Source organism: Sphaerodactylus townsendi, linkage group LG05, assembly GCF_021028975.2.
Source record: "Sphaerodactylus townsendi isolate TG3544 linkage group LG05, MPM_Stown_v2.3, whole genome shotgun sequence".
NCBI lineage: Eukaryota > Metazoa > Chordata > Lepidosauria > Squamata > Sphaerodactylidae > Sphaerodactylus > Sphaerodactylus townsendi.
The window spans coordinates 7,218,427-7,244,962 of NC_059429.1; the positions used below are offsets into that span (position 1 = coordinate 7,218,427).

Below are 26,536 nucleotides of genomic sequence, written 5' to 3' on the forward strand. Positions count from 1 at the left end.
TTGGAAAGTCTTGTTTTATTTTGTTTTAGTATCTTATTTGAACCTCCCTTTTATACAAAGACTCTTTGGATTTTATTATGGAAAAGTAAAAAAAGGAGGCACATCTGAAAGTAATGCTATATTAATAAAGTTGTCCAAAACCTGGCATGCATTTCAACAGCCCATTAATCATCAGAGCAATATTTATTCACGAAGTTACCAAAGTAAATAATACATTTTGACATCATTGTCAGAGTAAACACTTCTTGAAACGCATGCCACCCTTCCCACAATCTTATTAATACAGCGTATGCCCATCTGGAGGTTGGTAACCCTAATTGTAACACTTTCCTCATTGGGGTGCTGTGTGGTTTCCGGGCTGTATGGCCATGTCCTAGCAGCATTCTCTCCTGACGTTTCGCCTGCATCTGTGGCTGGCATCTTCAGAGGATCTGATAGTAGAAAAGCAAGTGAGTAACAATGAAGTTAGCAAGGTCACAGGTATATGTACTCCACTTGCTTTCCTACTATCAGATCCTCTGAAGATGCCAACCACAGATGCAGGTGAAACATCAGGAGAAAATGATATGTACACATATATAGTTTATAGTGTTTTAAGCCATATAGACACATATAGGTAGCCTTAAAAGTTAGCCTGCACAAAGAGTGAAGCATGTTATATATAAAATCATCTTAGCTAACATCCCTGATGAGGCTTGGAATTGAGTTTGCTGAAGATTTGGTAAACACGAAGGAATGCGAAAGGGGTGAATTAAAGCGAGAAACGAAACTCAGAGCAGCCTGACACTGGCCTTGAGTTGAAAGACACAGGGCCCCACCAAGGAGATAAGAATTAGCAGAAGACTTGATTGCTATAGAAACCAGTAGTTGTTATAGAATTTTTATACATGAGGTGTTTTAGACTCAAGTTACATTAGAAATAAGGGAAGGAAAGGTGTGGTAAGAGGTGGGATAAGATGACCAGGTCTGTACGTCTACTTGACTCAACCCAATGAGCAAGAAGCAGGGAGGTATGTTTTTGTAACTATAAATTATGTTACACAGGCGGCAGCGCTTCGAACCGGCTCCCTGTCTGATTTTTAACGGAGAGTCTGAGTTCCCTCTTCTGCGCAGAATTGAAACAATAAAACTCTGAACACTGAAGAAGCTTATGGATGGTTATTTTTGAGTAACCGGACAGAGCCTTAGCTCTGAGTACAGGGCTTCTGCCCTGTGCCTAACAAAAATGCTGCTAGAACACGGCCATACAGCCTGAAAACCACACAACACCCCAGCGATTCTGGCTGTGAAAACCTTCGACAATACTTTCCTCATTATTTATTTTTTTCCCACTGTCAGGTCACAGCTGACTTATGTCGACCCCAGAGGGCTTTAAAGGCAAGAGATGTTCACAGGTGGCTTTCCACTGCCTGCCTCTGCGTCTCACCCCTGGAAGCCTCCCATTCAAATATTTGCCAGGGTCGAGGCTGAGATTGTGCGACTGGTCCAAGATCACCCAGCAAGCTTTCATGGCAATGTGGGGATTTGAACTGGAGTCTCTCAGGTCCTAGTCCAGTATCTCGACCACTGCTGGTTCTCAATTCTTTACTACACCCCACCCCCCCCCCAAAAAAATCATTCAGAAAAATCAATGTCACTATTCATTTCATTTATTCCTTTAGAAAAGCACTTTTCTCCTTGAGCTGCTATCTTTCTCCCTACAAGGAGAAGCTTTTCTGGCCAAACGGCTACTTTTTTTTTTTTTTCGCCCGCAGCTTCTGGTGCGCATGCGTCACTCGCAGCCCGGTCTATTCCTGTTTTTTGCCCGCAGCCCCCGGTGCGCATGCGTCACTCGCAGCCTCTGTCCCTCGACCTGCGGCCCGGAAACGGAAAAAGCGGACCGTGACGACGAGGAAGCCGACGTTGTCCTTGTGGCGGTTGGGATATTGGCCCGCGGATCGCTTGCAGGAAGCGGAAGCGGTGCCGGATACTTCCGGCCAGGCCCAGACCGCGCTCAGACCTGCGGGGAGCATGTGGAGACGCGGGGGGGCTCCGTCCTTGGCGGCCGGCCGCCGCCGGCAGCAGAGGCAAGCGGGGCTCCGAAGATGGGCGGCCGGCGAGGAGGAGGAGGAGGAGCGCTGGGCCCGTTCGCCTTCGCCCCGCCGCGGCCGTTGGGAGGAGCCGGGCCCGGAGGAGCCTCCTGCGGAGCTGGCAGCCGGGCCACGCCCGTCCCCCCCACACGCCTCCTGGGGCGGGCGACGGTCCAGGACTCGCCTGAGAGACGAGCTGTGGGATAGGCCCAACTTCCAGAAGCCGCGGGGCAGCCCTGCCAGGGAGGCGGCCTGGGACCTCGGCCAGCCCCGCGGGCAACGGTCGCCTGGCCTGGACGGCGGCGGCAGCCGGTGGAGCGGCGCCGAGAGGACGGGAGGCGAGGACCGCCGGAGCCCCAGCCCAGGGCAGGCTGCTTGGGACAGCCCCAGAGCTCGCCGTCGGCAGCAGAGCCCCGACGAAGATGCGAGGGCCTGGAGGAGCCCCAGGAGGGAGGCGAGCTGGGAGTCCTCCAGGAGCATGGAGCGCCGGCCCTGGGAGCAAAGGCAGGGGAGCCCCAGTCGGGCCGGAGGGAGGTGGGGCTCCACCAGGAGGGGAAGAGAAGGAAGCATGAGCTCTAGCAGAGAGCGTAGCTGGGCGAGCCCCGTGAGGAGCCTCGGACAAGAACACCGCCGGAGCGTCAGCGACTGGAGCCAGCCAGGCAGGGAGCAGGGAGCGGACGGCTCCAGCAGGATGAGGGGCAGAACTGAGAGACGAGGAAGGGAATCCCGCAGCCCCGCCAGAAAGCAGAGCAGTTGGGACAGTCCCAAGAGGGGAGCGAGGCAGGAATGCGCAGGGAGCCCCGGGCGCGATCTGGGGGGACAGGGGCAGGTCAACTCTGGTGAAGCTGGAAGCAGGTGGAGTTCTTTGTGGTACGGCAAAGGGGACACCCAGAGCCTTAGCAGAGATCAAGGGAGGTCTGATAGCCTCAGGAGGGAGCGGCAGAGCCCTAATGGAGAGGCAAGGGGGTGGGGCAGCCCCGCGGAGTATAGGAGAGATGAGAATGTAGGTGAAATCGGAGCAGAAAAGGATAACCACGGGAAAGGAGGCAAAGAGAAGAGGACGTATGCTGCAGGCAGTGGGAGTTCCAAGAGGAGTCCTTCCCCCGCGTGTCCCGTCTCTGGCAGCTTGGCAGCCCCAAAGAGGTGGACGCCATGCGAATCGGTGGTGCACTGGTGGATGCATTGCTGGAAAAACCTGCAGGCCACAAGGATGAAGGAGCTGAATGCCGTCTGCCCCCGCCCCATACTGCCTGATAAGTCGTCCGCGACCCCTCTGGTCAACATGGGCGTCCTATCTATGCTGGACAAGTCGCAGCGGGGGAAAGTGCTGCACCTTTCGCAGTCCACGCGCAGGATCCAGAACCAGGTCTTGAACATGCTGGGCCCAGCCATGACCGTCTGCGAGATGGCCGAGGAAGCGATCGAGAAGGCGGAGCCGGTGGACCCCATGGAGCTGCGCGAGTGGTCTCGCCACCTCATCCGTTTCATTGCCAGCATCAATCACCAGCTGACCATGCGGGCCCGTTACGAGGTCCTTGGAGCCATCGACATTCGGCTCAGGTCAGCGGCGCCGCAGATGAAAGGCCAGAGCACGGAGGGGATGCTTTTTGCCGAAGACAAAGAGAAACTGTTGAAGGAGATCATTATGCGGTTCCCGCAGCTTTCCGGAGTCGTGCAACGAAAGTTCCGTGCTCGAAGGGCTCAGAGAACGCCCCGTGGTTTCACGCAGGCCCAGAGAGGGTTCCCTTTGGGGTCCCACTCCGAGCAATAGGGCACTGACTCAGAGTTCTGCAAGTGAGGCACAGGTAAGGGCCAAGCCCCCAGGACTGGTTGCCGGAAGGTTTGACGATGCTTCTGCCCCGTGACTTCTGGCTGCTCATGTGAGAGTTCACTGAGGTCAGCTTTGAAGCAGCATCGGCTGACACGGCCCTGGCCGGCATCTTCTTTCTGAGTTCTCTAGTCTCTACCGTCTGTTTTAATTAGCGCCCAGGAGGGGTAGAAGCTCAAAAGCTAAACGTTGCCAGAAGTCACAAAGAACCTACAAACTGTGCGGAGCCAGCTGAAGACATCCACCTAGGCCTACCAGCTGGCTGAGCTTAGAGGAGAGTGTGAGACTCATAGCTCATGACAGCTTGCCTAATGGCCGTTGACACTCTGTCCTCCATGAGCCAGTGGTTTATTTCTGAGCTTGCTGGCTGTCCATTAGGGGTATGCCCCTGGTCTTTGGGAAGGAGGAGGTTCTCTCCGAAACCTTTCTGAGGCTTATTTGGCTCAGTCCAGCCAGGTGTGGTGCTGGCTTTTGAGGCCACGAAGGCTAGTCTCCTGCTCTGTTTTTGGAGTTGTTGACCGCTCTTCACTGAGATAATCTGTGGCTACCCCACATGGTGACGAGTGCCACTTTGAGAGTGCCCGGCTCACTTGCCCCCAGGGGGGATAAAGCCGAAGGGCAGTGTCCTTTCGGAAACTTAAAGAGGAAAGATGGGCGATTCCCTGCCGATGGCTCTTCAGGCCGCCCAGACCACTGGGGAGGGGATACAGGAGGGAGGCCCCTCTTCTCTTGTCAAGTGGACCATTTACAGGAGGGCTACCCCACTCTCTTGGCAGCAACTTGATATTTTGCTACATTGAACTGCATAAGAACATAAGATATGCCTGAGCTCAGGCGCTGGTGGTGGGGAGGAGCACACACACAAGCCTTTATTGGCATATAAAACAGGACAAAATTTTAAAACAAAACAAGGTTATGAAAATGCAGTTAAAATTACTAATTTCCAGTATAAAATTTGCAACCGTTTCACAAAAGAGCACCTCAGAGCTGTTCAGGAGATTGGGTGTCTTATAACACTCGTGCCACTGAGAACATTGCAAGAAAATGGAATTCTTGTATTTCATGCGTATCTTATTGTGTTTAGGGCATAGAAACAAAGAATGGTCAAGTGTTTCAACCTTAGTCACATCACAGGAACAAACTCTTTTAGCACGTTCCATATTCTTAAATCTTCCCTCCAGCAGAGCTGATGGCAGCACATTACATCTTGCAGTAGCCAAGGCTCTCCTCTGGGTGGGATTAATCAGCAGACGAAGACATGCTGCCATAATTCCACGCTCGCATGGGATTAATAATGAACAGGTTGTCTTGGCAGCAAGAGTCAAATTATGAAAATCAAGATCCAAGAGCCTATTCTTAACTAGTCCGAAGGCTTCCACCTTTGTGAGCATAAGGAGTGATTCCAAGGGGAAATCAAGGTGGTGGGGAGGAGTAAAATCAGTCCTGCGTGGCTGCTACTCCTCTCCCCTCAAGGCAAGTGCAGAGTGCTTGCCCAATGAGTCTCCAGCCCACCCCAAACAAACAAGAGGCTGCCTGCTGTGCGGTCAGATGGTAAGCCTACTTGTGGCCCAGGTCTGCCTGCTCTGACAGGAAGCAGCTCTCTGGAGCCTTGGTCAGACAGAGCCTTTCATAGCCCTGCGGCCTGAGCTTCTCAGCATGCTGAGCATTGATTCCGTCACTGGGGAGGGCTGATGAAGTGGCTGCGGAGACGAAACAGGCTTCGGGGCGGGGCGGGGGCTGCCCCTCCCTGATGGAGAGTCCCCAGCACCTGGCCCTTTCCCTGCCCCTACTCTTCTGCTTCCTCTTCCTAATCGCTCAGAGCTCTTGCTTGTTTTGCAGAAGGCCTGTGAGTGGAGCGGAGCCATGCGGCACGTGTGGCGCGGCGGCCCCTGCCAGCTACCATTCCTTGAGAATTCCTTGGCACCGAGAAGTCCCTGCCGCATCTCGTTCCGTGAGAGACTCCCATCCTCCAGGCCTGTGTCTCCAGGGCAGCAGAGGACTCGGGGGGGAAAGCTCCATGCAAACCGGCTGGCCTCTGTTTCTCTGCAGCCGCCATCATAGCCCGCGACGAGGGCCGTCTCGCTCTGCAGAACATCCTTGAGCCGGCAGAGATTTTCCTCGGGAGCGTTCCCTTGAGGCTTGCCATTTGCTGCAGTTCCTGTAGATATTTTTATCTGGGCATTTTAATCTTTGATTTTTCATAGTTAATTGGGGTGGGGGGGGAATCGTCCCTGGGAAGAGCTTCATCCTTCAACTTCTGTGGGAAAGGTAGCTGAGGAAGTGCATCTTGGGAAGCATCAGTTACTCTCCCAATCTGTCGCCATGCGCTGGATCATCGTTGTGACTGACCCCCAATTGAGGGTGCCCTGCGGAATCCTGCTACAGACACCAGCTCCCAAGGGGGACTCTAGCTTTAAATGGAGCAGGGTATCCTCATTCCTAAATGAGAGTGGGGCTGCTGAGAAATGGCTACTGTACAAGGAACCATTGTCCTCTTAAGAGGTCTGTGTCACTCAGCCATCTTCCTTCACAAGAGTGAGGCCTACCCCAGTGTTCATTTGTTCCTGTGTTTAGCAGTTGACTATTGAATAAAAATTGTTCTGGTGAAACATTTCCGACTTATATTTTATGATAGCTGGACCAATGCGAATGGAGTCCCATCTCCTCTTTGTGGGGGTTTTTTCCTCTCTCACAATTCTAGAATCAGGGGGCATTCACTGAAAATGCTGGGGGGAAGAATTAGGACTAATAAAAGGAAAGACTTCTTGATGCAATGCGTGATTGGTGTTTGAAATATGCTGCCACAGGAGGTGGTGATTTCCACTCACCTGGATAGCTTTAAAAAGGGTTTGGACAGATTTCTGGAGAAGTCGATCTCTGGCTACCAATCTTTTTTTAAAATTTTTTTTATTGTATAGAATATTTGTACATTTATTACATTCAATATCTTCATTCCATCTATACATTTTTCCATTTTCTCCCCCCTCCCCCCCTCTTTTCTATTGGTTATTTCATGCAAGCAGCAGGAGATTCATTCTTCTTCTTCTCCTCTTATTCCATAGTTCTTCGTTAAATCCGGCTTCTTCCATCCATTTTTCATACAATGTCCATAGCTTCATAATATCTTCTATTTTTTCTTTCCATAATATGTTTTTTGTCAGTCTCTCAAAGATCTCTAACTGTATTAGTTCCCAGATGTATTCCAACCATTTTGAAACAGTTTTTGTTATCTTTCCAGCCCAACGCCAACACTGCGTGTGCTGCTCTAATCATTATTTTATACATTGGTTCCAAACCTCTGTTCACTCTTATATCCTCTATTATCCCCACAATTAGTAAATCTTTATTTACATCAATTTTTACTTTTACCAACTGTTCTACATATTTCAAAATATTCTCCCAAAACTTTTTCATCTGGCTACCAATCTTGATCCTCCTTGATCTGAGATTGCAAATGCCTTAGCAGACCAGATGCTCAGGAGCAGCAGCAGCAGAAGGCCATTGCTTTCACCTCCTGCATGTGAGCTCCCAAAGGCACCGGGTGGGCCACTGCGAGTAGCAGAGCGCTGGACTAGATGAACTCTGGTCTGATCCAGCAGGCTTGTTCGTATGTTCTTCTTATGAGGGTTGGGTGGGTGGGGTTAAGGGAGCCTAGTGGGATCCAGCGGCATTTTAGAGCTTTCAAAGAATCTTGTAACCATACAGGCCACCTAGTCCAACTCCCTGCTCAAAACATGATCAGCCTGGAGCATCCTTGATGAGCGTTCATCGGTTCTCCCAACAAGTGCTCATCCAACCAGCCCTTAAAGATTGGCAGGGTAGAGGAGCTTACTACCTCCTTAAGCAGGGGATCCTTTTTGCTGAACAACTCTTCCTGTAAAAAAAGAAAAAAGATTTTCCTACTATCCAGCTGGTACCTTTTCATCTTCAGTTTAAACCCATTATTTTGAGTCCTCTGCTACCAATAGGAACGGCTACCTGCTCTCCTCTAAGTAACAGCCTTTCAAAATATTTACAGAGGGCGATCATGTCCCCTCACATTCCCTCTGAATGCTGCTTGTGTTGAAAACCCTATGAGGTCATAAGTCAACTGTGACTTGATGGTGCAACACTAAATGGTGCAAACTAAAACCCGGAACATCACCAGGATGACAGAGAAAAATCCTGGGCATGTTGGGGGCGGCATGGATCTCATTTTAGCAGCAGGGGTTGGAAGGGAAATGGGCCATCGAATTCTTGCGACCTTGTGAGTCTTTGGGGTAATTCACATGCTCTATGGCAGCGCACCTGAGTTTATCAGCAGGATACCTCTGTGTGGAAGCGAGATCCTGTTTGCAAACTCTTTGAATTGCGCAACTGCTCGAGATGGGACACACACAACGAATCCTGCCTCAACAATCTCACCACTCCACGCAGCTGAAAAGGTCCTGTGTTTCGGCATGCCCTTTGTTCAAACAGGTGGAACAAATCAGATCCGCTGAAGATGCCAGCCACAGATGGCAGGCGAAACACCAGGAGAAAATGCTACTAGGACGTGGCCATGCTGTCTGGAAACCACACTACACCCCAGTGCACAGGTGTCAAACTGGCGGCCCTCCAGATGTTATGGACTACAGTTCCCATCTGGCAGGAGATGATGGGACCTGTGGTCCATAACATCTGGAGGGCCGCCAGTTTTGACACCACCGCCCAGATGAGCTTCGTAGCCCTCCAGGCGTTTACATGGACTACAGTTGTCGCCCTGCCAGCATCATCCTGGAAGGGGATGATGAGAACTGTAGTCCACAACATCTGAAACCAGTACCTGACACCACCGCCTGAGTGGCTCGCGGCCCGCCAGACGTTGTGGACTACAGTTCGCATCAACCCCTGCCAGCATCATCACGCAGAGGGATGATAGGAACTGTAGTCCACGCATCTGGAGGGCCGCCAGTTTTGACACCACCGCCCCAGTGAAACTCGCGGCCCTCCAGACGTTGTGGACTACAGTTCCCATCATCCCCTGCCAGCATCATCCTGGAAGGGGATGATGGGAACTGTAGTCCATAACATCTGGAGGGCCGCCAGTTTTGACACCACCGCCCCAGTGAAACTCGCGGCCCTCCAGACGTTATGGACTACAGTTCCCATCATCCCCTGCCAGCATCATCCTGGAAGGGGATGATAGGAACTGTAGTCCATAACATCTGGAGGGCCGCCAGTTTTGACACCACCGCCCCAGTGAAACTCGCGGCCCTCCAGACGTTATGGACTACAGTTCCCATCATCCCCTGCCAGCATCATCCTGGAAGGGGATGATGGGAACTGTAGTCCATAACATCTGGAGGGCCGCCAGTTTTGACACCACCGCCCCAGTGAAACTCGCGGCCCTCCAGACGTTGTGGACTACAGTTCCCATCATCCCCTGCCAGCATCATCCTGGAAGGGGATGATGGGAACTGTAGTCCATAACATCTGGAGGGCCGCCAGTTTTGACACCACCGCCCCAGTGAAACTCGTGGCCCTCCAGACGTTATGGACTACAGTTCCCATCATCCCCTGCCAGCATCATCCTGGAAGGGGATGATGGGAACTGTAGTCCATAACATCTGGAGGGCCGCCAGTTTTGACACCACCGCCCCAGTGAAACTCGCGGCCCTCCAGACGTTGTGGACTACAGTTCCCATCATCCCCTGCCAGCATCATCCTGGAAGGGGATGATAGGAACTGTAGTCCATAACATCTGGAGGGCCGCCAGTTTTGACACCACCGCCCCAGTGAAACTCGCGGCCCTCCAGACGTTGTGGACTACAGTTCCCATCATCCCCTGCCAGCATCATCCTGGAAGGGGATGATAGGAACTGTAGTCCATAACATCTGGAGGGCCGCCAGTTTTGACACCACCGCCCCAGTGAAACTCGCGGCCCTCCAGACGTTGTGGACTACAGTTCCCATCATCCCCTGCCAGCATCATGCTGGAAGGGGATGATGGGACCTGTGGTCCATAACATCTGGAGGGCCGCCAGTTTTGACACCACCGCCCCAGTGAAACTCGTAGCCCTCCAGACGTTATGGACTACAGTTCCCATCATCCCCTGCCAGCATCATCCTGGAAGGGGATGATAGGAACTGTAGTCCATAACATCTGGAGGGCCGCCAGTTTTGACACCACCGCCCCAGTGAAACTCGCGGCCCTCCAGACGTTGTGGACTACAGTTCCCATCATCCCCTGCCAGCATCATCCTGGAAGGGGATGATGGGAACTGTAGTCCATAACATCTGTAGGGCCGCCAGTTTTGACACCACCGCCCCAGTGAGCTTCGCGGCCCTCCAGACGTTGGCGGACTACGGTTCCCATGTCCCCTGCCAGCATCATCCTGGCGAAGGGGTTGATGAGAACATCAGTCCAGCGTATCTGGAAACCACCAGTTATTTTCTACCGCCCCAGTGAAACTCGCGGCCCTCCAGGCGGTGTGGACTACAGTTCCCATCATCCCCTGCCAGCATCATGCTGGAAGGGGATGATAAAACTATAGTCCATAACATCTCGGAGAGCCGCCAATAGTTTTGACACCACCGCCCCAGTGAAACTCGCGGCCCTCCAGACGTTGTGGACTACAGTTCCCATCATCCCCTGCCAGCATCATGCTGCAAGGGGATGATGGGAACTGTAGTCCATAACGTCTGGAGGGCCGTGAGTTTGACACCTGTGGATGATAGTTTATCATCGTTTTAATTTTGAATTATATGTGCGGTATTTGGGGGCGCGGGGGGGGGGGGGCACGATCTGTCCAGGGCCGTGGTGATGCGGGAGGCGGGCCAGAGCCGGCTCTCCGAGGGCGCGCCCGCGGGCCTGGGACAAAAGGGCTCGCTGCCCCTCCCTGCAGCGCCGCTGGGGGGCGCCGGTGGGCCCGCGCGTGGCCCGGCGGTTCTCGCGACAACTGCGGCGGCGTCGGCGGCGAATGGGGGCCCTGTGTGGCCTGTGAGGCCTCTCCGGAGTCCGGCGGGGCCATGGTAGGGGGAGGAGCGGGGGAGGGGGGGCCGCGGGGCGGGAGGGGGCGGGGGGCTTCCTCTCTCTTGCCGCCCCCCTGCATGAGACCCCCGCGGCCCGTCCCCGCCCCCCCCACCGGGAGAAAGCGCCCCCCCCCACCAAATCTCCCTGCGGGAGGTGGCAACCCGGGCTCAGCCGCTGCGGCTGCCGGCCTGGGCTGGACCTTCCGGCTGAGGGTTCCGTAGGCAGCCGAGCCTGGGGGGTTGGGGGGAGGGTGCGGGCGGTGGAAGGACCGGAGTCCGGGGCTGCCTGCGAGAAGTCCCAGGCCTGACCGCGCCCCGCCCCCCCACTCCGGTTGTGGGGTTTCTCTGGCCAGCCTGCCACTCGTGGGGGGGGGAGGGGGGCTCCTGCCGGCCAGTCTGGCGCTGCCCCCCCCCGGTGGTCTCTCTGGTCAGGATCCCCCCTAGCCCTAGCCGGGGGGGGGGGGAGGCGGAGAACAGCACCTTGGGATCTTTGACAGCCCCCTGCTTACCCACCCCCTTGGAATTGGGCCTGGGCAGAGGTTGGCATCTTGATCCCGGGTGACAGTCTGCGTTCCTGGGGTGCCCACTGGCTTCGCCCCATAAGGACTACCCAGGAGTCAACAGGATTGGCCCTGCCCCCCCCCCCCCCCCGGCATGTGTGTGTGTGTGTGTGTGTGTACATGCGGACTTTGCCCATGGAGCTCTTTCTTCCAAGGGTGGCCAACCTACGGTGCTCCAGATGTTAATGGACTACAGTTCCCATCAGCCCCTGCCACGTGGGTTGGGGGTCAAAGCCCAGTCCACATAATGAGGCAGAAACACCCCCCCAAACCATAGGCGTCAAACTCGCGGCCCTCCAGATGTTATGGACTACAGTTCCCATCAGCCCCTGCCAGCATGCATGCTGGCAGGGGATGATGGGAACTGTAGTCCATAACATCTGGAGGGCCGCGAGTTTGACGCCTGTGCCCCAAACCAAACAATTCTGCCCCTCCCCCTGAAACAGTTATTGTCCGTTCACGATTTTCTGTAGGATTTGCACACATTGGGCACCTGCCTGACGCACCGACCCTGGTGTGTGGCTGTGGCAAAGCCTAGCATGGGTGGCCGAACTATGGTGCTCCAGATGTGTTTTAGCAGCTGGACGGACATCTGGGAGACCCAGGTTCGAGTCGCTCCCGGCCTGACCTGTGTCACAAGATTGTGAACCGGTTTATAGCGGCTGCGAGAGTTTTTCCTCAGCCCCCACCCCAGCCATCTGCGTTTAAACAAAGTCTAGTAGTAATTGGCCTTGGAGATTCCTGGCAGGTTCATTGGATAAAGCCCATTCGCAGAAGACTTAGCCGCAGTAACCAAAGTGGAACTTCTGTCTTCAGAGGCAGTCTACCAGAGAGTAAAGCAGGGTGTGGCAGCCTCCTTGATCTGTCGTGGGGCTCCCAATCCAATTGGCAACTACTGTAGATTGGCTGTCGTCATGATTGACCCGTCTGGATCTGGCCCGGCAAAACTTTTCTCTGGTGCTGTCTCCCTTCTCTTTGATGGGGTAGAAGCAATTACTCCTAGCCTACCTTGCAAGGTTGAAGTGTCAAATGCTTCACATCAGGGGTGTCCGGCTCTGGCCTTTCAGATGTTCATGGACTACGGTTCCCATCAGGCCCTGCATGGCCAATTGGCCATGCTGGCAGGGGCTGATGGGACTCATAGTCCATGCACATCTGGAGGGCCAGAGTTGGGCACCCCTGCCTTAAATCTTTACAGCGTGACTAGGCACCTGCTATGCATAATAGGATTCCATGCTAGGTTCCGGTAATTTTAAAATGTTGTGGCCTAAAAGTTTTTTAAGAGTCAAACATTATTAATTTTAGTAAACAATAATAGTATCTTCCACTATAAAAGTTAACTGTGATTAGGCCGATTCTTGTAGTCCCATTTCATTATGAACAATCAGATTTTATGTCACGTCTGTGTAATTATTTTTTTTCAGTGTTCAGGTTTAATGTTTTTAATGAGTTATCTGTTGTTAAAACTAACACGATTTTTAACTGAACCACTATCTTAAAAGCAAAGTTGCAATAGATTTTACTACGTGTTTATGTATTTAGTATTTTAAACTTTTTAGGCTAAATGTTTCTTTGGCTATTGATGGATTATGATTATGTACGCGTAGATGGCTTTTGGCTAATAAACGTTTATTGATTGAGACTGGGCACCTGCAATTAGAAACAGGTTGGCTTGTTTTTAACTCCCATTCAGGCTAAAACTGCCCCCACCCTATTTTAACAAGAAGCTCTGCGCCTTCTTGAGAGACCGACGTTCCCACCGACGCAGTCCCAAACAAACTCCCTTCAGGTTTCCCAGTGCTTTCACTTCCAAAGTCTGGCTGCGTGGCCGTGGTCTGGTAGATCTTGTACCTAACATTTCTCCTGCAACTGTGACTGGCACCTTCAGATGCAGGGGAAACATTAGGAACAAGATCCACCAGACCACGGCTACACAGCCCGGAAAACTCACAACAACCAGTTGAATCCAGCCGTGAAAGCCTTTGACAAGACACTGTCTCCCTTTTGTTTGCCAGGACAAGACCCCATCCCCAGTGCCGGCCCTGCCGGCCCATTCTGCCGCCACCCCTGCATGCCAGGACCTCAGGGCTTCACTCAGCCTCCCTCAAAACAAAGGCAAGGAGGAGGCACCCTCATCCTCACTTGGGGGTAAGTATGAGAAACATGGGGCCATTGCTGTGCAGGGAGAGGGGAGCAAGGGAAGGGACCCTGCCACTCTGTGAGGGCTGTTTTAGTAGTTCAAATCTGTTCGCTGGGCACCTCAAGGGAGAAATATGCCTCTGAATGGTCATCCTGAACTGGAAACATAGCTCAAGGTTCCATATGCCAGGATTCCTTACAGGTGACAGTAGATGACACCCCTCCAAACTTAGCAAACCGCACTAAATACAGAAGCCTGGGGGACTCTTCTCGGACCCTGTATCCCCAAACTTTATTTTGTTTTCTCAGGTTGTAGCAATCCAGGGTCGTGTGGAAGCCAGAACCCTGGTTTGAGTGGTGGCATCAGGATTCGAACTCAAGATCTGCGGCTGCCAAAGCGCAGGTCTGTCCAAGGTAAACGTCAGTGTGGAATGCTTGCCTCGCCGTGGAGGAAATCGTTAATCGTAGTAATTCTGTGGTCGTGCGAACACTCAGATGCATGCAGTTAGATATACATACTCCTGATTTGCTTATTAGCTGTTGATCCATCCTGAGGTTTCGCGCGGTACTTGAGGGCAAAGCTTCTGCTCTGTAGTGAACACAAGACTGCCGGCGAGAATTGCTTTTCTTCCTTTGCTTTGGTTGTAGTCCACCTTCCCTGCAGAGATCCCTGTCGGTCACCTCCCATTCAATCTCCATTCACTTATTGTGCTTGGGATGATTATACTCTGTCTGACAAAAAGATGTTAGCAGATTGTGCATTCCCCTGCCATAGAACTCAACAGGCCAGATCTTTTTGATGTAGAAGGCTCTGCCTGGGTCCTACTATCTACCTAGCCCTGCTCCCCGCCATCCGTTTGAAAGTTTGATAATTGTTTGTTTGTTTATTTATTTATACTTTAGACTTTTATACCGCCATATCCCTGAAGGGCTCCGGGCGGTGCACAGCATACAATAGAAATACAGTTCTAAGACCATCATAAAACAGCTAAAACCTATAAAAGCAGCGCGAGGAGGCTAGCATATAATAACTAATAATTGCCGCATAAGTGTAGGTGGCGTCCGACGACCCATTTTTAAATCCTCTCCCAAAGGGAGGAACGGCGAGTCCCACTGGATAATACAAGGCCCAGATGTAAGAGCCAAAGAAAGGGGGGGGGGCACCATCAGCGGCTGGTCCCTCCAAAGGCCTAGCGGAACAGCTCCGTCTTACAGGCCCTGCAGAATTCACCGAGATCTCGCAGGGCCCGGACAGCTGGAGGAAGAGCGTTCCACCAGGCCGGGGCCAGAGCCCAGCCGCATCATCAAGGGGCCAGGGACCACCAGCAAATTGGCCTCCACTGAACGAAGAGGCCGTGTAGGGACATATGGGGTGATGCGGTCTTGAGGATACGAGGGCCCCAGGCCGCGTAAGGCCTTAAATGTCAATACCAACACCTTGAAGACTATCCGGAACTCTACCGGGAGCCAATGTAGCTGGCGCAGCACAGGCTGGATGTTGTCCAATGAACCTTTAATTCTCTTGTATCAAAGCACAATGCTCAACAATGCATACAATGATGGTTTTGAGACAGACACCTTGTTAAAAATGAACAGTAATTTTCATATGTGTTCGGGACTATATTCTAATGTGGAAGCATTCAGTTTCTCCTCCGCTGCACCGCAACGGATTGTACTAACATCTTTATCCAATTCCAAAGCCTTTATTGGCATTATAAATTACAGAGTTAGTAAAAGGGGGCATTTATCCACTAACTGGGACATTAAAACATTTAAAATACATTAAAACAACGTTGAACGTTCACAACATTCACGCACACATAAAACAATTTAGCTGTTACTACTATGCAGGCAATGATTGCGCCTGACCAAATAGTTCCTCAAAAAACTCGCAACATTCTCACATACGAGATCACAGGAACCGTTGAGTAGAAAATTCATAGTAGATGGTAGCCTGACATCGTTTGAGCTCTCTATCAATGGACAGATGTACATAGAGCGTAACGACTCGTATATTGGACATTCCAATAGTACATTTTGAACAGTAGTCTGCTCTTGACCATATTACATTGGCATACCCTGTTCTCATATGGAGTGTTATTATACCTGCCAAGAGTCATAGCGTTAGGCAGAGCGTTAAAACGAGCCAAAGTGTATGCTCTGCGTTGTTTGGGATTGCACAGAATGTACAGATAGTTGGCACAATAACATCTTTATCTGAGACAGAGTATAGCTTCCCAAAGACCTGCTCGGTTAACTTTTGATCGGCAGCGAGCTTTGTTCCCTGGATGGTACCTTTGTTCTGGAAGAGACAGAGGTTGCAGCAGCCAACCAAGCACACGGTGGAAACGGCTGAGCTCTCAACATCTTTTTTTTCAAGCTAGATGTTGAAGCAAAATTAGGAGGAGGGAGAGGGAAAGATATTTGAGACCCTGATCCCTGCTTTTCTCGCAGGATGCTTCTAGGCAGCAGTGGCATAGTGGTTAAGGGCAGGTGCACTCTAATCTGGAGGAACCGGGTTTGATTCCCTGCTCTGCCACTTGAGCTGTGGAGGCTTATCTACCCTGATGCTAGAAGAGTTTTGCATGCATCATAAATTCTCTAGAAGGTAAAAGGGCAGCATCAAAACTGACAAGAAAGCGGACGAAGGGGTGAAAGACCCTACCATATTTAATGAATGACGAGCAATCTCGTACTTTTGTTCTACTTATTGGGTGCTAGGATCTTCTAAGCGTGATACTGTGGACGTTTATGGAATCGGGACCCAGCGTACCATTATGGTTCTCAGTTTGTTCTTCAACTCTAGTTCTGTACATATTGTACATATGTGGCGTATTATGTGGCTTTATTATGTTGGGGCATATTGGGGAGAGTGGCATAGAAGTTTGAATGAATGAATGAATGAATGAAGTGTTTATTGTGACACTTCAATGGTTCTAGCAGTGGCGTAGTGATTAAGAGCAGGTGCATTCTTATCTGGAGGAACCGGGTTTGATTCCCCACTCTGCCACCTGAGCTGTGCAGGCTTATCTGGGGAATTCAGATCACCCTGTGCACTCCAACACACGCCAGCTGGGTGACCTTGGGCTAGTCACAGTTCTTTGGAGCTCTCTCAGCCCCACCTACCTCACAGGGTGTTTGTTGTGGGGGGGAAGGGAAAGGAGTTTGTCAGCCCCTTTGAATCTCCTTCGAGGAGAGAAAGGGGGATATAAATCCAACTCCTCTTCCTCCTCCTCCTCCTCTTCTTCTTCTTCTTCTTCTGCTGCTGCTACTAAGAGGCCTGCAACAGCGTTTTCTTTTCTCCACCAACCCTTTTTATAATATGACAGAGAGTGCCCGCAAACTTGGATGCTTACGCAGTTTTGTGTGACTTCGTGTGGTCTTGCCAAGAGGCACTGCCTGCCTTTTGCTTCAGAGAAAGATGGCGTTCCTGTTGTTTTAGGGGAGAAACGCTTCTGCTGAGAGAGAATGGCTGCTCTTCAGACACACAGGTGAACCCGTGGTGGCCACTGGTGGTTCCACACCTTCCAGACAGCCTCCTCTTTGCGCCTGGTCTCTCGGTTGTCTGTAACTCTCATTTCGCTTCTCGCTCCTTCCAGGGAAACGCTACCAGTGTTCGGGCGATGGCTGCCGCGTGGCTTTCCGAAGCACGAGAGAGCTGTTGGACCACTTGGGTGTTCACTATAGGCCCACGCAGTCGTTGGAGGGTAAGCCGTGGCTCAGGTTGGCGGGGAAAAGGTGTGGCAGCATGGAGAGAGCTGAGGAATTGGCCAGCTTCCCTCAGCCGTCCTTCCTTTGGAGCTTTCTGGCTATTATCAGAAATCTGTGCCCTTGAGATTGGCTGCCTATGTCCTGATAAATGTGGCCTGTCAGAGAATCAAATTTGAGCACCTTTGTTAAATGAAGTGCTTTTGGGAATAAGAAACAACCAATGTCAAGGGACTGGATTTCTCCCTGGGTCTGTCCCTACCTCAAACAACTTTACCTGGGAAGTTTTGTCGAAGGCTTTCATGGCCAGATTCAATTGGTTGTGGTGGGTTTTCTGGGCTGTGTGGCCGTGGCCTGGCGGATCTTGTTACTAACGTTTCGCCTGCATCTGTGGCTGGCATCTTCAGAGGTGCATCACAGAGGGAAGTCTGTTTCACACTGTGTCTAGTGAGAAGGGAAAATTTAGTGGGGTATATTGTCCATGTCCAAGAAGAAGAAGAAGAAGAGGAAGAGGAGGAGGAGGAGGAGGAGGAGGAGGAGGAGGAGGAGGAGGAGGAAGTGTCTGGGTGAAACTTGCTATGCAAAGGTGTGGTTGAGTGCATTGTATTGCAGGTGGGGTTATCAGTCCCATTTTTTAAGTACTGGGAGCCAAGATTTCCTAATTGTCTGCAGCTGTGGAAAGGTCTACCTAGGAACCACAAAACGCAGCATTCAGACTTCTATTAAGGAGCACAAAAGACACTGTTGGCTTAACCATCCTGGTTGCAGAACATGTGTTAAACAAAACTGGACATAAACATTTTGCTTGAGAACACTGAAATTCTGGACAGTTCAGAAGGTTACTATGTCACACTGCACAGGGAGGCCATTGAAGTTCACAAACACCAAGACAACTTCAACAAGAAAGAAGAGACTCTGAAAATTAACAAATCTTGGCTACCAGTACTTTAAAAAAATGGACTGATAACCCCACCCGCAATACAGTGCACTCAACCACACCTTTGCACAGCAAGTTCCACCCAAACACTTACTGATTGGTTCCCCACCCTGGGACAATATACCCCACTAAAGTTTCCCTTCTCACTAGACACAGTGTGAAACAGACTTCCCTCTGTGATACACCTCTGAAGATGCCAGCCACAGATGCAGGCGAAACCTTAGGAACAAGATCCACCAGACACAGCCTGGAAAATCCACCACAACCAGTTAACTGGGAAGATTATTCACAGTGGAGAAAGTGCCCCAAGTCTTGTTTTTAATGATTATAGGAGATAATCAGAACAAGCCGGGGGAGGGGGGGGGGGGGCGGGCGGCACTTATCAGTTGGAAGCTGCACCAGACCCAGATGGAATTCAATCCCCTACCCAAATGTCCCGTGGTCTGGAGGCAGTTTGGTTTTTGTCCTGGGACTTCCTGTGCCAAAAAAGGGACTTCCTGTGCCAACCCCCCTCCCCCCCCAGCTCTGCCTGGCTTTACATTAAGCTCTTAGGACTCCTAGAAGTAGCCTGCTAGGATTTTTTTCAAGAAGGCAGAAAGAGCCTCCACCTGTTCCAGCCGTGGCCCACAAAGGGGGCTTGGGCCCAGCATCAAGTGGGGAGAGATGTGTGCCTGTACCCCCACTGAGTACCGTTGCTTCTCCAGCAGGCTTCATGTGGAGGAACAGCAGTGGCGTAGTGGTTAAGAGCAGGTGTTCTCTAATTTGGAGGAACCGGGTTTGATTCCCCGCTCTGCCGCCTGAGCTGTGGAGGCTTATCTGGGGAGTTCAGATTAGCCTGTGCACTCCCACACACACCAGCTGGGTGACCTTGGGCTAGTCACAGTTCTCTCTCAGCCCCACCTACCTCACAGGGCGTTTGTTGTGAGGGGGGAAGGGGAAGGAGTTTGTCAGCCGCTTTGAGTCTCCTTACAGGAGAGAAAGGGGGGATATAAATCCTCCTTTTTCTTCTAGGCAAAACCTTCCATTGTTCCGCTTTGGGCTGTGCGGAAACCTTCCCCTGCATGCAAGATCTCATGGAACACTCGAAGATCCACTGCAAGCCAAACCGTTACTTCAAGTAAGCATTTTTCTGGACTTGGGGGACCCCCCCCCCTTCAAATAGTCCTACTGCCATTTCCCCACTGCAATTTCTGCCTCTCTAATTTCTGAAGCTGCTGCTCGAGCCGTGCTGGCTCAAAACCCAAATGAGGTGCACTGAACTCCGCTATTCATTTCCGACAGGATGCAGCCAAGGGCCTACTGTGGGAAGCTCACAGGCAGGGTGGGGAACGGCAGAGGCCTTGCCTTTCACGTGTTCTCCAGCATTGTGAGGTAGACTGCCCCTCAACCTGGAGGTTCTCTAAACAGGGAAAGCTTGCGGCCGCTGATAGACCGCCTTGAGAACTTCTCTAGACCATCTGAGAAGTTACTCATAACTAACCCAAGAGCAGCTGGGCAGATTTGCCTCAGGCATGTGTGTGTGTGTGTCTGTCCGTCATAACAATCCAATCCAAAAACCTTTATTAGGCATAAACCAGAAGTACCATACATTCAGAGTACAAGAACAGGATCATTGTTATATATAATGTAGAACATGAATTAAAAATGTAGCAACTGCTTCAGAAATTTCTACATTAGGGCTGTTCAATAGCTTAGACATTTTTAGTTTGTCTGAGAGAAACATAAATTCTAGAGGTAGTAAAGCTCCTAGATCGGTTCTAATATCATTATACCTCGAGCAGTAAAGCAGGATATGAGGGATGAGTCCATAGCGTTGGGACAGTACCAACAACAACGCTCACTTTGTGGGATGTTAAGGAAAGGACCTTGAAGATAGACAGAGGGGAATGAGTTGCACCTTGCTCTTGTCATGACCCATCTGCACTTATAATTAACAAGCTGTTCTAAATATACAGCAGGGCTAGATTTCGGGGGTGTGATCCCAAAATGTAGAGGGGAACAGGAGCTTTGTGCAGCACTCAGGAGAGATTGGTATTCCTGGTTGTACAGTCTGATCTTTAGATGATGGTAAATTTCCGTGGCGGTAAGCATATGAAGAGACTCCCATGAGACAGCTATGACGATTAAAAGGAATTTGAGCCCTCCTGATTGGGCAGGGTTTTGGGGAAGAGGCACAAGACTGCAGCATGAAGCCGCACAGTTAGTGGGGACACGCTTGAAGTTCTTTAACTGTGGGGGGACGCGGTGCCGTACTGTGGACCCCGCATTTGCCTTTTGGAATGGCAGGTTCAGGCCCAGCCCCTTGGCTCTTTCAGGTGCGAGAACTGCCTGTCGCGCTTCCAGACGTACCGCTCCCTCCTCAAGCACCTGCACGTCTGTTCCGACAACAGCCGCCCTTCGCCAGCACTGACGGAGGAGAAGCCCGTCTTTCCGACTACCTCTGGCTCGGAGAAAGAGCCTCCGGAGAAGCTGCTGGGCCGGCTGCCCAAATTCCAGGCGGTCATCCAGCACATGAAGAAGGAAGCCGTCCTTCCCGGCGAAGCAGAGGCCACCTCGGCCCTGGCGAGAGACTCGCTGCCCGCAGACCTCCCCAGCCCCTTGGGGCCTGCGCCGTCGCCCTCGTCAGCTTCACACCCATTTCCTCTGTTGGAGGCCCCCCTCTTTGGATCACCCGCCCTGGCGCGCTCCTCTGGGCCTCCTCACCCTCCATTACAAGGGCCGTTCATGCCCTATATGCACCCCCCGCCGTTCCCTTTACCTCAGAACCGTCTCCGGCCGTATCTTCCCGGCCAAGGCCTTCCCGTCTCCAATGCTGTATGGAAGAAAAGCCAAGGTAAGAAGGAAGCGAGCCCGCTTTTGTTTGGAGCTGTGCCAAAATCTACAGGGGTCAGTGCTATCAGTCACAGAGCAGGAAAGGGATTTGGGCGTCTTAGTTGATAGTTCCATGGGAATGTCAACTCAATGCATGGCAGCTGTGAAAAAGGCAAACTCTATGCTGGGGATCATTAGGAAAGGAATTGAGAATAAAACTGCAAAGATTGTCATGCCCTTATATAAAGCAGTGGTGCGGCCGCACTTGGAGTACTGTGTTCAGTTCTGGTCGCCACATCTCAAAAAGGATATTGAAGAGATAGAAAAAGTGCAGAGAAGGGCAACGAGGATGATTGAGGGACTGGAGCACCTTCCTTATGAGGAGAGGCTGCAGCGTTTGGGACTCTTTAGTTTGGAGAGGAGATGTCTGAGGGGGGATATGATTGAAGTCTATAAAATGATGCATGGGGTAGAAAATGTTGACACAGAGAAATTTTTCTCTCTTTCTCACAATACTAGAACCATGGGGCATTCATTGAAAATGCTGGGGGGAAGAATTAGGACTAATAAAAGGAAACACTTCTTCACACAACGTGTGATTGGTGTTTGGAATATGCTGCCACAGGAGGTGGTGATGGCCACTCACCTGGATAGCTTTAAAAAGGGCTTGGACAGATTTATGGAGAAGTCGATCTATGGCTACCAATCTTGATCCTCCTTGATCTCAGATTGCAAATGCCTTAGCAGACCAGGTGCTCAGGAGCAGCAGTAGCAGCAGCAGAAGGCCATTGCTTTCACCTCCTGCAGGTGAGCTCCCAAAGGCACCTGGTGGGCCACTGCCAGGAGCAGAGAGCTGGACTAGATGGACTCTGCTCTGATCCAGCAGGCTAGTTCTTATGTTCTTATGTTCTAACAACTCAGCTTCGCAGGGCTCCCCACATTTGTCTGTGGTCCTTGGGCCTCACCTGGGCTTGACGTGGGAAAGGAAATAGGGCCCCCTGTGGTCCCTGTTGATCCCTAGATGGGTGGGCATGGCGGAGCGGACAGGAATTGCACAGGAGGGCAAAGGCCCGCACCGGCCTTCTGTTGGGACTGGAAGATCCCATCTGTTGTTGCTCTCCCCATGCAGGACACTCCTCCAATAGCCGCATCGTGTGGGAACACACCAGGGGGCGCTACAACTGCTTGCAGTGCTCCTACTCGACTGCCTTGCGGGAAGAGATGACCCAGCACACGGAGGACCACCGCAAGAATGCCCCCCCGCCCGGCCGCCTGGATGGGGAAATGGGTGAGGGGGTGTGGGCTCCTGGGGGGCAGGAACGGGTGGGGGGTTGGGAAGGAATTACTTTCTCTCTGCCTCCCCTTGTTTGATGGCCTGAAAAACAAAATCTACCCAGGACTCCTTGTCTGCCTCCAGGTGCACCGTGGTTTCCTTGGCTCCACCGCTGACGGGCAGAGACATTTTCAGTTGGTACAGGCAGGAGTCTTTGCTAGCTAGCACCAACAACCTGAACTTTAAGCCAGAGAGGCCGGGGATCGAACCCCTGAAACCCTGCATGCAGTGGTGGGATCCAAAAATTTTAGTAACAGGTTCCCTCGCCAGTCCCCCCGTCAGCAAAGGGGGCAAACCTGAGCCCTGGGCAAAACCTGAGTTGGATGCCCCCCCCATGGGGCAACCGCCCACCATGGACCCCAATTTTTTTGCACCAGGTCATTTCTAAATCATGTCCCATTACTCCAGAAAATGCCCCAACTCACAAATCTGAACACAGCAATGGTGAAACACACAGGTTCTTTGATAGAGACAGGTGAGATAAAAGGTACGAAAGGCTGAGAATCCATGAATTGCAGTACCTGAAAGGGATTAACCCAGTTCAGGGAGTGACATTATTAGTCGCAATTGCTATATGGAACCTTCACGTTCAAAGGCAGGATGCCTCTCGGGGAGGCGAGGGCGTGGAGATGGAAAAGTGGACCTAATGAGTAACCCCCTCTCGGCACACACAAATAATTAGTAACCCACTCTCGGGAACTGGTGAGAACCTGCTGGATCCCACCTCTGCCTGCATGTAAACCAGGGGCTTGGTGTCTGAGCTACGGACCCTTCGCCTTAATAGCAGGAGCAACCCTGTAGATTTTTGCACGTGTTCACAGGAAGCCGCTGTCTCCAGACCGTTGACCTGCCCAGATCTCCTTCGCTCGGCCGTCGCTTGCTAGGCAGCCGGAGATCTTCCCCAAATCTTTCTTCCCGGCAGCTAGTGGTTGATCCTGGGCTGTCTGCTTTAAAAGAGCAGCCGTGTTCTCACTGAGCTACGGATTGCCCCAACCGCGGCCTCGGAACGATCAGACCCCTCTGGATGCCTGTGGGATCTGTTTCCCGCTGTGAGGCAGACAGAAGGGATCTTTTTCCAGCATCCTGCTAACTGCAAATGCTGGACTCTGCACCTGAGGATCTTATTATTATTGCAAAGCTTAGAATTTATCCTACCACAACGCGGAGGCAGAGAGGTGCCCCTCCCAGTACCTTTTTAACTGGAAGGTTCAAAGGTTCAACTGGGACCTTCCACGTGTAGCTCAAGTATTCTGCGGGTGATCTGAAGCCCCTCAGCTTGGGACCGGTGGCCTTTCCGGCAGCTCTCCAGGGGCTTGGACAGAGAAAGGCCTGTGCCCCCCATGCTGGGAGATGGAAGGGACCCCGCTGACAGACTTCTCCAGGCCATTTGGAGGAAGCAGCCTGAATCCATCCGGGGCAGACTAGGAAGCCTCCCTGGCAGAAGCTCAGCCAGAGACACACACGCATCCTCCACCTCTGCATTGACTCTAGCGGTTCTCAACCTGTGGGTCGTGACCCTTTTGGGCAGTGATGGGGAGCCTATGGCACGGGTGCCAGAGGTGGCACTCAGAGCCCTCTCTGTGGGCACGCATGCACAGAGTTCGTCATGTGATAATACTGTAATTATTTCAGGGAGATTATTAGCATTAAACCTGAGACCTAGTTTTGGGGAAACAGTGTAGGTAACTCTGTTAAGCACTGTTAAACCCTACTGATTTTCATGGGAAGAAAGCGTGATCCTTTACCTGTGAGTAAGCTTGGTTGCTGGCAATGGGGTTTGCTTCTGAGTAAACCCTCCTAGGGTCATGATTCACTCGTTTGAAGTGTTGCACAGTTGCTTCAAAGCAAAGCCACCAACTACCACCAAGCTTACTTCCGAGTAACACGTGCCTTGGAGCCAACTGTTTTCTCTATACTAAAACCTCAGTATTCAGGTTAAATTGCCATGTTGGCACTTTGCGATAAATAAGTGGGTTTTGGGTTGCAGTTTGGGCACTCGGTCTCAAAAAGGTTCGCCATCACTGCCTTTGGGGGTTGAACGACCCTTTCACAGGGGTCGCCTAAGACCATCGGAAAACAGTCTTTTTATATTGTATATATACCAATTTTATAGTTGGGGGTCACCACTACATGAGGAGCTGTATTAAAGGGTCATGGCATTAGGAAGGTTGAGAACCACTGCTCTGAGGGAATATTTCGTGGAAGGAGGTGTGTCCCTATGAGGGAGTTAACCAAAAAAAAAGCTAGGCAGTAGCCGTTCGGCCCCACACTCAGCGGGGATTTTTGCCCACTTTGGCCAATAGATCCCCCTGGTGTCTCTCTCAGCCCGTTTTCCAGAATGCTTTCCATTTCAGACATTGGCAGCCAGCAGAATGGGGTGTCGTCTGAGGCCCCCTCCGCACAGGCAGAATAACGCACTTTCAGTTCGACTGGATTCAACTGTGCGGAATAGCAAAATCCGCTTGCAAACAGTTGTGAAAGAGGATTGGAAGTGCATGTGCGAAAGGGGCCTGAGTCTTTTCAAATCTCAGAATTACTGGAGTATTGATGAATGCTGTTAGGAACACCTAGTAGCCATTTTAAAGGCGGGGTGGGGGGATGGGCCGCCCCTCTTTCAGTGAAGTTGCCTTGGAAGCTGGGGACTGTGGGGTTACTCCGGCAGAGCTAGGTGTCTACCTAGCCAACTTCCCTGCTGACCTTTGGCCCTTCCCCTTCTCTTCCAGACTTTGGGGTCGGCCTCCCTCCCTTCCACTCAAGGATGACACCAGAAATGGACGCCTCCCTCTTCTCGCCGCTCTGAGACTCCTGCTTGTGCTGACTGAGTTTCCTTCTGTTCATTTTCTGATCAACCCCCCCAGGGGGCCGGAGGGGATGCTGGCAGGTATTTGCAGCCTCAAAACCACACTTGTGGGGGGGCCCAGAGGTTGCTTCCACACCTGGACGTTTTGCTCTGGGTCGGCCCCTGAACACGTATTTGGGGTTTCTTTTATTTTTTTCCCTTCTCCCTTTTCAAAGAGCCCCACTGCCTCACCTCCTGATTTATTTGGATGCGATATTTTTGGAAGGATCCTATTTTGTGATTTGGCTCGAGTGGGACTACCGAGGCGGTCGGTCGACACAGCATTATTTGCATACCACATGGCGGGGAAGGGCTGCCTTTTCGAAGGTCCCAGGGACGGCGTGTCCTTGTGCAGCTTTAAAGAACCCGCAGGGCACACCTGGCGACCGTGTCGGAATGATCTACTCAGGCGGTCTTGCCCCTCCGAGTCCCCAGATTCCAATGACAAAAGCCGGCCTCCAGCCCTCGAGACGGCAGAGAAGCGAAGCAGCGCTTGAGGCTTTTAATAAAAGGAAACCAGGAATCCAGAGGACCTAGTCGATCACAATGCCAGTGGATCATTATAATGCTTTAGTTGCAGATTTTTAAACTCCAGGGTGGGGGGAGTGGCAGACACGGGCCTGAGGCAAGGAACGGTCATGGAAAGTTGTACGGCCGTTGTTGTTAGAGAACTATAGCTGTGTGGCAGCCGCCCAGCACAGAGGGAGGCGCCCGAGTGGGCTTCTAAGGTTGGGTGTGGGTGACAGGCACTGAGGGAGGGGGCCAAAGGGGGTGGCGGTGGTAGAGGAAGGGTGACGCGTAATTATTCCTTAGACTTCAAATTGATCTAGGAACCTTCTGTGCATTTTTTTCCTTCCTCTGACTTTTTTCCCCCCCCAAGTTTGGTTTCTCTTGCTTTGAAGGCAGATTTTTTTCACCCTCTTCATAGACAATGATCAATTTGCTCAGGTTTGTTAGTGGGGGCTGCTGCTGCTGCTGCTGCTTTTGAAGAGAAATGAAAAACAAACAAACAAACCCCAAGATTTAATTATTGAAAAATAAATGGGAATTGTGCAGCATACCCTTGGGCTACTGTCATCTGTTTGGGAGTGGGGAGTTTGAAAATGCAGTCTGAGGCAGCAGGGGAGGGGGGTTTCCTCTTAACCATGCTCCCCCCCCCAGCCACTATTACAGGGGTCTGCAACCTGTGGCTCTCCAGATGTTCATGGACTACAATTCCCATCAGCCCCTGCTAGCATGGTCAAAAATTCTCCAAAGTTCTGACAGTTCCGCTGGAGCTCCATCTTGGTGGCCAGTTTCTCACAAGGCATCCGCTGCAC

The 26,536-nt window shown here is 51.8% G+C and overlaps 2 protein-coding genes across 2 annotated transcripts; both read left to right on the forward strand.

The window, feature by feature from the left end:
- The first annotated feature begins 289 nt into the window (after positions 1–289).
- On the forward strand, positions 290–6,508 carry LOC125433249. The gene is made up of 3 exons (XM_048497751.1): positions 290–303; positions 1,755–3,874; positions 5,737–6,508. The coding sequence occupies exons 1-2, from the start codon at positions 290–292 to the stop codon at positions 3,838–3,840; spliced, it is 2,100 nt and encodes a 699-aa protein (XP_048353708.1). The 3' UTR covers positions 3,841–3,874; positions 5,737–6,508.
- On the forward strand, positions 6,220–26,277 carry ZNF414 (zinc finger protein 414). Its single transcript, XM_048497752.1, has 9 exons — positions 6,220–6,324; positions 10,672–10,890; positions 13,466–13,598; positions 13,899–14,003; positions 17,189–17,296; positions 19,246–19,351; positions 20,550–21,067; positions 22,175–22,333; positions 25,102–26,277. The coding sequence occupies exons 1-9, from the start codon at positions 6,220–6,222 to the stop codon at positions 25,176–25,178; spliced, it is 1,530 nt and encodes a 509-aa protein (XP_048353709.1). The 3' UTR covers positions 25,179–26,277.
- The last annotated feature ends 259 nt before the right edge of the window (positions 26,278–26,536 follow it).